A 10,912-nucleotide genomic window follows, 5' to 3' on the forward strand; every position below is an offset into this window, starting at 1 on the left:
CTCAGCCAGCCTGAGTGCACGTGGGGCATGTGCTGGGCATGGCTGGAGATTTTCATGGCCAAAATCCTCCAGCATCATCACCTGTACATCTGCTCATTGCTTTAAATACCACAAATCACACAACACCCATCTCAGCTGACAAATCTAATTTTTGCAGATTGCTACAGCTGCACTGTTGATCGACAAATACACAAGAATCGATTTCAGTTGGAAAATGTCATTTATTACAAATTGCTACATTGTGCTGCCAATACAGAACTGCACAAATCTCAGTTAAGGTTAAAAAAAGGAATTTATTCCATTAGTACAACAAGGGTATGTAAATATATACAAATACAAACTTCTGTTAATAAAAACTTAATTTATTGCCGACCTCTACAACAATTCACTATACACAAAGATAAATTAGGTATTTAACAACTTAATTTATTACATATTACTACAAACATACGGCACATACAGAAATTAAAAAATATGCATTCCCCCTCGAAATAGATAGAATTATACAACTATAAAATTCCATGCACATTTAAGTAGAACTAAAGAACATACAGATACACAAACACATATAAAACTATAATGATATACAGATGTTAATATCGATTAAATATTTCATATTATATACAGTATAAACATCTATACAACAAACCTATCTATAAATATAAAAATATCACTCTGCCAAGCTAAATATCCATATAACTGCATCAATACAAATAGACAGCTATACAATTGGATACATATGGAAATCTAATGACATCTAGCAATAGATTAATATACATATAAAACTAGAACACATATACCTATGTAAATACCACTATGCCTATTTAAAGAGCCATATATGTATAACTGCCTCAGTAGAAATAGACATCAACACAACTGCGTACATAGGAACTAGAACTAAAAACCGAACAACATACATGTACATTTAGATACATATATACACATATACGTAATTATAAACATATATGTATCTATATGCATACATATATACATAGCATAAATCCATAACTACAGACATATTTAGACTGCTATACAAATAGCAATGCACAGATGTAATTATCCCTCTCCCTGTGCAAGTCCATGTATCTTTCAAATGAACGCTGAGCAGGGGGATTCCAGCAGCGCCATCTTCAAAGTCTCTCCCTCGGTCTCTTCCATGCAGAGCAGCTCTCCTGGACAGGGACAGCAGACGGGACATCTGGGAAAAAAGGGAACACGGAGTCAGGATCAGGGCCTTTCCCTTGGCAGCACCTGCACTTCCATCAGGGAAGAGAAAATCTCAGCCCTCCCCAGGAGGGCTGCAAAGGAAAAGCGGCCGAGCGGGCCAGGGTGTGGTGAGCGCAGCCGCGGCGGGACCGTCCCGCAGCCCCCGGCAGCCCGGCACAGCCGGCACAGCTCCCGGGCCCTGCCGGCACAGCTGCCTTGCCCAAGCACAGCCCCTGTGCCGGCCGGGGCAGCTGCGCTGAGCAGCCCCAGCACGGGCAGGGCCCGCTCCTGCCCCGCCGGGCAGTGCCCACGGCCACAGCCCACGGCACCCTCACCCCCAGCCGGCCTCACCGGCCCTGTGGCCTCACCCCGGCTCTCGCCTGCCAGCAGCAGCTCCCTGCTCACTGCTCTTGCTCGTGGCCTTCAGCTTCTGCCTGCTGGCTCCTGTCAGTTCTCCTGCCGTCTTCAAGTTCTTCTCTGCAGCTGTGGCAAAAATGGAGGCTCAGGAATTGGTTCCAAGGCCTGGCAGAGCTGCAGTCCCGCACCCCTCTGTGCTCCCTGCTGGCTCCCTCCATCCCCTCAGCCCCGCCATGCTCTCGGCAAACCCCGAGTCCCCTTCAGTTTCTTCAGAGTCCCGCAGTCCTCTCACCCCCCTCTGTCCCTTCTGACCCATCCCATCCCCTTACATCCCGCCACCCCCCTCAGTCTGTGCCACTTCCCTGTCACCTCAGTGCCACCATCGCCCTGTGCTGCCCCACACCCCCAGCCCCACCAGCACCTCAAGGTCACCGTCCCTTCAGTGTCACCACCTCCTCAGCGCCCTCAATCTCACCGTCCCTCAGGAGCTCCTCAGGGGACAGTGCCTGGGGCCACCGGCAGCTCCCAGCGCTCCAGGGACACCCGGGGCTGGAACTGCTGCTCCGCTCCGGCCGCCAGCTCGGACACAGCACAGGGAGAGGGGACAGAGGGGGCACAGGGGAAAAACAAGAGATGAAAAAGGCATCCGAGGGGGGGAAGAGGTAAAAATGCAGCCTAGGCCTACACAAACATCAATCTCTCCATCTACACATCCATCTAACTCTTAACTACAAACTATGCAGATTTATAAATATAATTTTATGTATGTATAAGTATTACTCTACACATCTATAAATATACTTTGCAAATCTATAACTGCATATAATGAAATATAATCCTATCAGATTTATAACTATATATATATTTAACTATAAAGATCTGTAAATATCAATATATAGATGTATAAACACAACTCCATAAATCTATAAATGTAACTATATGCATATATAAATAGAACTATGGAAATCTTTAAATGTATCTATAAACAGAAGGATTCCACCTGCCCGATGGTCACAGGCTCTCCTTCGGGTTTCCCTTTGCACGCAGGGCAGCCCTCCTGGCAAGGTAGATCAGATGGATATCTGGGAAGCAAAGGGAACAGAGTCAATACTGGCCTCCGTGCATCTTTCCCTTTGGAAGTAACTGTCCTTCTATCAAAGACTGTAAAAGATGGTCTGAAAAGCAGACTCTCACTTGGCAATTTGAAGCCTGCTCTTTAAGGAACACGGATCCTTACAAATGTTCAAAACTGTGTAAAGCACTGAAATACCGCGATAAAGTCTCAGCACTCACAGTGCAAATAGCACCAACGAGAGCTCGAAACACAGACAGTCCCAGCTCCCAAAAAGAAGCCCAGCCTTGTTCTTTCTCTGTGCTGACAGAGAGACCTCAGTCCCCACTGAAATGGCTGAAGCTGAAGGGTGCTGTGAGCTGAGTTGTGAAACCAAATTGGGACACCCGGCTTGGTGACACAACTCCCCCAAGGTCAGGTTTATTCCCTGCTCTCTTGCCACAGCAGAGGACTCCGTGTCAGAGCCTCTGGAGAAGCGTGGAGGGCAGGGCTCTGGGAGGTTGTGTCAGTGCAGGATTTGAACTAAAGGCACCGGGCAGCACCAACCCTGCAGACAAGAACTCAATTCCTCTGATCTCCCTTCCTGTCAGAGGCAGGCTCAGAGCAGCCATCTCACACCTCTCTAAACCAGTGTGGGCTCTGTCCTTACCAAGCTCCTCGGGTTCCTGGGAACTGTTCCCACAGCTCTCGGTGCCAGGCAAAGCTCCCTCTGCTGCAGCCTTGTTCACAGGCTCCCCTCCTGAGGACTCAGGGGCAACATTAACATTCTCCTTGAAAGAGAAAAACAGAAAGAAATAAACCCTTCTCACCAGTTACACAAAATATCTGGTCCAACAACTCTGGCTCACATATTTAATCCTAATAAATCTGGGCCTCAAAGGCCTTCAAAAATCAAAAGGATTTGACTTCTCCAACATGGTCCAAAAGCTGTCAAAGCTGACAGTGTTGAATGTGGGGGGGACACTGAACACATGGAATGGCTGCTAAGGAAGGAGTCCTGCCAGCTCCCGGCACAGGGATGTGCTCCTCCCTCCACAGCCCTGTGCAGAACAGTCTCATCCAGGCTGCAGCTTTGCAGGGACTGCATGGGAACATGCATCTTTTCCCACACAGATGCCCACCAGCAAGATGACTGAGCTCTGGAACATGGAGAGCAAGACTGACCAGTTTGCTCAGCTGAGGATTTCCCCGATAGAAACTGGGCTGCAGGCACCAGGTTACTGAGAGCACAAGAAAGCTGCAGCTCCAGCCCATCCCCAAACACAGCTCTGGGAGCACGGCAGGGCTCACACAGCAGCAGCAGCTGCAGCCCAGACCTTGCTTTGCCTTGGCCTTGCAAAACAAAAGAGGCAGAGCCCACATCTGCTGCTGGAACAGGGGCACTTCTCACATGCCCCTCCCTGTCAGGACACTTTGCCTTCAGTGGCATTCTCCAAACTTCCACTTCTTTCCCACAAATGCCCCTGCAGGAGGCATTCTTCCCAGGAAAAGGAACAACCAAACTTGGCCAGCACAGGCTCACACCTCTCATCCTCACCAAGGGGTGAACTTTCATCCCTCTTTTTTTAGAAACTTTACTTTACCAAGCAAATCCTTCCCTGTCCATTAAACAACTGAATTCAAGAAGCTTTTGCTTCTCAGCCAAGTGACAACATTCAAAAGCTCTCAGTCCAGCCCCTTTCACCCCTGTTCAGTGGAGTTACCTGAGCAGAGGGAGACCTTTTAGGCGGGGAGGATGAAAGCATCTCCTCCAGTGTCTCAAGCACCAGGTCCAGATCCAGCGGTGGCAACTCCTCTTCCCCAGGAGTATTCCAGAGCCACCTGGGGGCTGTCCATGGTGCATAACCAGCCCAGCCAGCTGGAGCACTGGCAGCTGAAGTGCCTAGAGTGGCTGCAAGAATTCAAACACATAAGTCAGGCTCCAGAATGTGGCTTTGGGACACAGAGCTCTATGCTGCCTTGGATCAAACATCCCAGGAAATTGGAAGAGTGAGTTCTTCCTCTTAAAAAGTCTTTCTTCCAAACGATGTCTATGTACATTAAAGGATGGATTCTAAAATTGATCTACACATATACAAACACACTTTCTAATCCCTGCCTTTTCTATCTCCCCATCAGCTTTTGGACTTGGTGGCTTCACAGTTTCTCATCACAAGAGATCACAGAAAGCAGATTCACCCAGGAAGAGCCCAGATCTGCAGACACACATGCAAAACTTAAAACTGTGAGTTTCTTCTAAAAATAACCTTGTGGGTAAGGCCCTATTCTGCAGCTGCAGCTGTACTGGGGACACACAGAGTTCATTGAAGTTTAATATCATTATTTGAAGGAGAGACAAGCTGCAAACTCTGCAATATTCTAGCAGGGTCCTAGTTTTCTCCATCAAGAAAGATGGGAGTTTACCTGATGCTGACCAGTTGTAGACAAAGGTTATTTGCCTTGCCCTTGCACCCCTGAAGAGAGACTGTCTGGAAAATGCCCAGAACACCCTCCAAATCCGCAGCAAGGATAGGAAAAGAAGACTGAGTTTGCTTTTGTTTTCACAGTTCTGCTTCCTAGCACACTTGACACTTTCTACCTGACTTTCACTTAAGATCTACCCATGACAGAGCACTGCAGGGAAATACTTCAAACGGTCAATTTTCATGACTGTTCTGAAAAGCAAGGGCAGAAACTCTTTCCCTACCTGATGGGCAGTAGGCTGGCGAGTGCTGCTCTGGAGATGTGCAGCTGCTGCTCTCTGGAACAGGAACTGATGGAATGATACGCTCAGGCTGCAGCTGAAATTTGTATGTGCCTGGCTCCTCTGATGAAGCCCCAGGAAGTCCAGAGGTGACCAACACTTTCTCGGGAGGTGCTGGGGAAGCCTCACGCTCTTGAGCACCTGCACTTGTCCTGGAAGGGCCTGGAGATAGCTCTGAATCCTCAGGTGAGGCAGCACTGTTGGCTGGGGTGTGCTGCTCTGAAGATTTGCACTGGCTGCTCTCTCGAAGGGCCCTGCAGGCAGCTTCAGGGTCAATGCGAACCAGCGGAATGGTGAGCTTGCGGAGATTAAATCTGCGGATGAGCTCCCACGATGGTTCCACTGGTGAAGCCCCAAAAAGTCCAGAGGAGGCACAGACTTTCCTGGCAGGTGGTGGGGAAGCCTCTGACTCCTGAGCACCTGCAATTCCCCTGGAAGGGCCTGGAGGCAGCTCTGAATCCTCAGGTGAGGCAGCAGCAAGGTTCTGGCATGAGGGAGCTGTGCAGCAGTGAGAGAAGAAAAAGGAAGCAAAGGGAAGTCTGGGTCACTATTGGTCTTGGCTTGTGTTTGCCTTGGCAGCAAGTGTGTTTCCACCAGGGAAGACAAAAGCTCCCATCCTCCCAAGCAGGGTGAAAAAAAAATCCCTACATGTTGTGGGGCTATTAAACACCCAGTTCCTTGTCTACTGAGCTCCCTCCTACATGTTCATCCATCCTGGAAATCTCTCCTGCTGCCATTCCTTGGCAGGAGGCGACTGCCAGAAACCCAACTGCCAGGTCTTATCTCCTCCACTCCAAAGGGATAAAAAACTTTATAATCACAGCCATTCCTGTCTCCCCATCAGCTTTTGGATTTGCCTGCATGAGTTTCTCATCACAAAAGACCACAGCAAGTGGATTCAACGAGGAAGTGCCCAAATCATCAGGCACACACGTTGAAATTAAACTGTGAGTTTATTCTAAAAAGCAACCTTGTGGGTGAGGCCATACTCTGCAGGTGCAGCTGTTCTGGGGACACAGAGAGCTCATTTCCATGGCACGGCTTCATTTGCAGGGCAGTCAGTCTTAAACATCTGCAATATCCTATCACTGTCCTAGTTTGGCTTCATTCAAAGAAAGAGGGGAAGTCACCTAACACTGACCACTTGTTAGGAAATACTTTTCACTTTGCCCTTGCACCCCTACAGAGAGGCTGTATGGAAAATGCCCAGAACGCCCTCCAAATCTGCAGCAAGGACAGGAAAAGCAGACAGAGAATCTTTCTGTTTTCAAGGTCCCTCTTCCTAGGTGACTTGACACTTTCTACCTGATTCTCACTTAACATCTACCCCTGACAGAGCACTGCAGGAAAATATTTCAAAGGGTCACTAAACAGGACCTGTTTGAAAAGCAAGGGTAGAAACTCTTTCCCTACCTGATGAGTATGTGGCTGGGGTGTGCTGCTCTGAAGATTTGCACTGGCTGCTCTCTCGAAGGGCCCTGCAGGCAGCTTCAGGGTCGATGCGAACCAGCGGAATGGTGAGCTTGCGGAGATTAAATCTGCGGATGAGCTCCCACGATGGTTCCACTGGTGAAGCCCCAAAAAGTCCAGAGGAGGCACAGACTTTCTTGGCAGGTGGTGGGGAAACCTCAGACTCCCGAACACCTGCACGTCCCCTAGAAGGGCCTGGAGGCAGCTCTGAATCCTCAGTTGAGGCAGCAGCAAGGTTCTGGCATGAGGGAGCTGTGCAACAGTGAGAGAAGAAAAAAGGAAGCAAAGGGAAGTCTGGGTCACTATTGGTCTTGGCTTGTGTTTGCCTTGGCAGCAAGTGTATTTCCACCAGGGAAGACAAAAGCTCCCATCCTCTCAAGCAGAGTGAGAAAGAAGAAAAAAACCTCAAAACATGTTGTGGGGCTATTCAACAACCAATTCCTCGTCTACTGAGCTCTCCCCTATTCGTTCAACTGTCTGCAAACACTGTCCTGCTGCCATTCCTTGGCAGGAGGCAACTGCCAGTATCCCAACTGCCAGGTCTCTTCCCCTCTGCCCCAGGGGAGGCTCCTTCCTGCTGGGCCTGACCAGACCGAGCGCTCGGCTCAGCCGCAGTCACGGAGAGCTCCCCAAGCATCCCAGGGCCGGGCAAGGAGCAGCACCAGCCACGGCGCAGGGCTGGGCCAGCTGCAGGCCGAGCGGGCCAGCGTGTGGTGAGCGCAGCCGCGGCGGGACCGTCCCGCAGCCCCCGGCACAGGCAGCACAGCTCCGGGCCCTGCCGGCACAGCTGCCTTGCCCAAGGACAGCCCCTGTGCCGGCCGGGGCTGCTGCTCTGAGCAGCCCCAGCACGGGCAGGGCCCGCTCCTGCCCCGCCGGGCAGTGCCCACGGCCACAGCCCACGGCACCCTTCGCGCCCGCAGCTCCCAGCCCGTCTCACCGGCTCTGGGCGGCTGCCCGGCAGAGAAGGCGGGCAGCGGCCGCTCCGTGGGGAGCTGCTGGAAGCGGCTGGGCTGGCGGCCGCGCACCTCCAGCCCCGCCGCCAGCCGCTGCCTGTTGGCCCTGGTCAGGCGCTGGATGCGGAGCAGGAGGTCGGGACGGTCGCGGCGAAAGTTGGGGTTCCTGAAGTGGAGCCATCCTCCGCAATCGCCCGGCACAGCTGAGCCAACCCAGTCCGGCACCTTTCGGAAGCCGTAGCGGTTGAGCTGGCGCACGAAGCTGCCGAAGTGCGCGGCCCTGAAGGAGTCCGGGGCCGGCCCCGCCCCGTCGCCTCCATCCACGTGGGCACTGCCCGGGCTGAGCAGCTCCCGCTCGAAGAGGGAGCGGTCGATGAGCAGCCCCTGGCCCCCGCTGTCCCAGCGCACGGAGCGGACGCGAGGGCTGTTTACCAGGCGCCAGAGCTTGGCGGGGAAGGTGCTGGCGTTGAGGCCGGCGGGCAGCGACCGCTCCGCCATCGCGCCGATCGCCGAGTGTCGCCACAACGGCCGCGGCTCAACGGCCACGGCTGCGCCGGCGGCGCGCGGCCTGAGGGGGGCGCTGCGCTCGGCCCCGCTCGCGGCCCCGCGCGGGCCGGACTTGGCGGGGCCGAGCGCGGCAGAGCCGGGGCTGCGGGCCCAGCGCGGGCGGGGCGGCTCCCGGGGCTGGCCGGGCACCGCACGGCACCGCACGGCACCGCACGGCACCGCAGGGCAGGGGCAGCGCCTGGCGAGGGCACTGGGAGCGCTGGCCAGCTCTGTCCCCTGGCTGCATCCCGTGCCTGGGGCACCATCGGTGATAGAGGGAAAGGACATTGCTCTGTGTTTGCTGGAAAAGGGATGAAAAGGGCAGATTAGAAAACGTTCCTTTGGCCTCCTCTACGCTCAGTGGAGCCCAGAGTTTTCTCAGCAGGCTTTGCAGGCAGTTCTTAGCAAATGTGTGGCTCTGCTGCCATCCCCAATCTGCGCTTTCCTCAGCCAGCCTGAGTGCACGTGGGGCATGTGCTGGGCATGGCTGGAGATTTTCATGGCCAAAATCCTTCAGCATCATCACCTTTACATCTGGCTCATTGCTTTGGATAGCAGGAATCTACTTTTCTTTCAGTTGAAACATTGGATTTTTTTGCAGATTGCTACAGCCACACTACTAATGTACAAACACACACAAATCAACTTTGTAGTGGATTGTTTTAATTTTCTGTAATAGTTCTCTCTCTGGACCTTCGCAGCTTCCTCTATGTCTGACAAAAAAAAATAATCAGTGTCCAATTTTGAGAATTGTCAAGTTATTAAAGCACTGAGAAAACTGGACACGGCTGTGTGGACATGCATTTTAAAACAAACAAGGCCTGAAACTGAGCCTTATTCCTTCTGCCTGGGTAAGAGGTAGAGCACTGGCCTGGGCAGGGCCGGCGGGCTCTGTCAATGCCGGGGCCTCGGCGTTTGATAGAAAGGGAGAGGGGAGGCCCTCTCGGCTGCTAAAATCCCAGCTGACCCCCGTCCCCCCTGCCCGCCCCGATCCCTGCAGCCTGGGGGGCTGAGCCGGGCTTCCCCCCCTTGGAACAGAATGCAGTCAGAGTAACACAGCACCATTTAAAACGAGGCCTCTGCTAAAATCCTGGCTTTTCTCCAGCATAACTGCCAAAAAATAATCCATAGTAAACAGCTTCAGCCGGCACCTGGCAGAAATCATGTCATCATCTACAGACCCAGGCAAGATATAAACTCTTTCACTGCCCAAAATAAGACTTACAAACACTTTATTCTCTCTCCTAAATAAAAAAGTAAAAAAAAAAAAAAAAAAAAAGAGACTGAGATAAAAGTACACACAAAACCAACATAAAAAACACCAAAGTCAAACAAAAAGTCAAGTCTCAAATAAAAATAATTAATACAAATGCCTCATTCTTAGGCTAAATTCTCTCAACTCACTCTTAGGCTAATTCTGTCACCACTTGGCTCAGCCTCCTTTCCTTAAATGTACAACTTTTTTCCCCAGTGTGTGAAATGCCTCCTCTATATAAAGGGATATTCCAGAGCCTAGCAAAACAATGGAGGTGATGAATGGATTGAGATCAGCCCTGTGGAGAAGGACTGGATGATACTGGGAAAGGAAACATTGGATATGAGCTGGCACTGTGTGCTTACAGCCCTGAATCCCCTCTGTGCCTGAGTCTAAAGAGGGATGTCCAACAGGTCAAGGGAGTGAATTCTGCCCCTCTGCTCAAGTGAAAGCCAGGAACGGGTTGCCCATGGATGTTGTGGATGTCCCATCATTGGCAGTGCTCAGGTTCAGGTTGGATGAGGGTCTGAGGAACGTGGTCTAGTGGAAAGTGTCCCTGACCATGGCAGGGGGCTTGGGCTAGATGATCTCTAAAGGTCCCTTCCATCCCCACCCTTTCTATCATTTCATCATTTCAGTGTACATGGGACAGGAGGGAAAAAGAAATTAAATGTGATCATGGCAGCAAGTTAATGGGGGGATGTTCTGGGGCACAGATGTGCAAAGAACTCAAGATGAAATCAGCACCTTGGGGAAGAGTCCTCTTAAAGCAGGAAATGCATCTCCTGGAGTATCTGTGGCCTTAGTTTCCACAGAAAAGAGGGAATATCTTGGCACTCTGAAAGTTCAGCTGCTGCCTGCATATTTACACCTTTAAAAGTCCAATTCCAAATGAAAAGGAATAGAAATGCATACTTTAAGAGGCACTTACTGAAGCAAGGAGAAGCACCCCTCCCAATAACAACACAAAGAAGTCCTGATGAGCAAACTTCCATCTTTTTCCATGTGGGTTGTTAAGCACCAAAGTCTGGCAATGGACATCCTCCATTTGCACAGGTTTGAGGAGAGATCTCTGCACCCGGAGGCAGAGCCACGTGGTGGTTGCACACAGCGTCCTTGACTCACACCAGCCAACCCTCAAGCTAGGAGAAATTAGTGCCAAGTGAAGAAAGAACTGCTTGGGCAGATGACTCTCAGGGATGACAATAGCCAGAGGCGAGAAGGGAGGATGGCACAGCAAGGCCCACATTGTTATGGGTCCTGGGCTCTCCTGAGTTGTCACAGGGTTCCTCTTGCCCATGTACCCCACT

General features: G+C 51.4%; 1 protein-coding gene across 1 annotated transcript; it reads right to left on the reverse strand.

Annotated features, from left to right (window-relative positions):
• Positions 1 to 273: 273 nt before the first annotated feature.
• Positions 274 to 8,308, reverse strand: LOC148219654 (uncharacterized). The gene is made up of 8 exons (XM_088157383.1): positions 7,786 to 8,308; positions 5,820 to 5,876; positions 5,322 to 5,540; positions 4,339 to 4,526; positions 3,285 to 3,405; positions 2,039 to 2,645; positions 1,575 to 1,689; positions 274 to 1,198 (listed from the first exon to the last, which is right to left on the reverse strand). Exons 1-6 carry the CDS (start codon positions 8,297 to 8,299, stop codon positions 2,575 to 2,577), a joined length of 1,170 nt encoding a protein of 389 aa, XP_088013509.1. The 5' UTR covers positions 8,300 to 8,308; the 3' UTR covers positions 274 to 1,198; positions 1,575 to 1,689; positions 2,039 to 2,574.
• Between the last annotated feature and the right edge of the window lie 2,604 nt (positions 8,309 to 10,912).

The sequence above is a fragment of the Sturnus vulgaris genome, chromosome Z (genome assembly GCF_052056855.1).
Source record: "Sturnus vulgaris isolate bStuVul1 chromosome Z, bStuVul1.hap1, whole genome shotgun sequence".
Lineage (NCBI taxonomy): Eukaryota > Metazoa > Chordata > Aves > Passeriformes > Sturnidae > Sturnus > Sturnus vulgaris.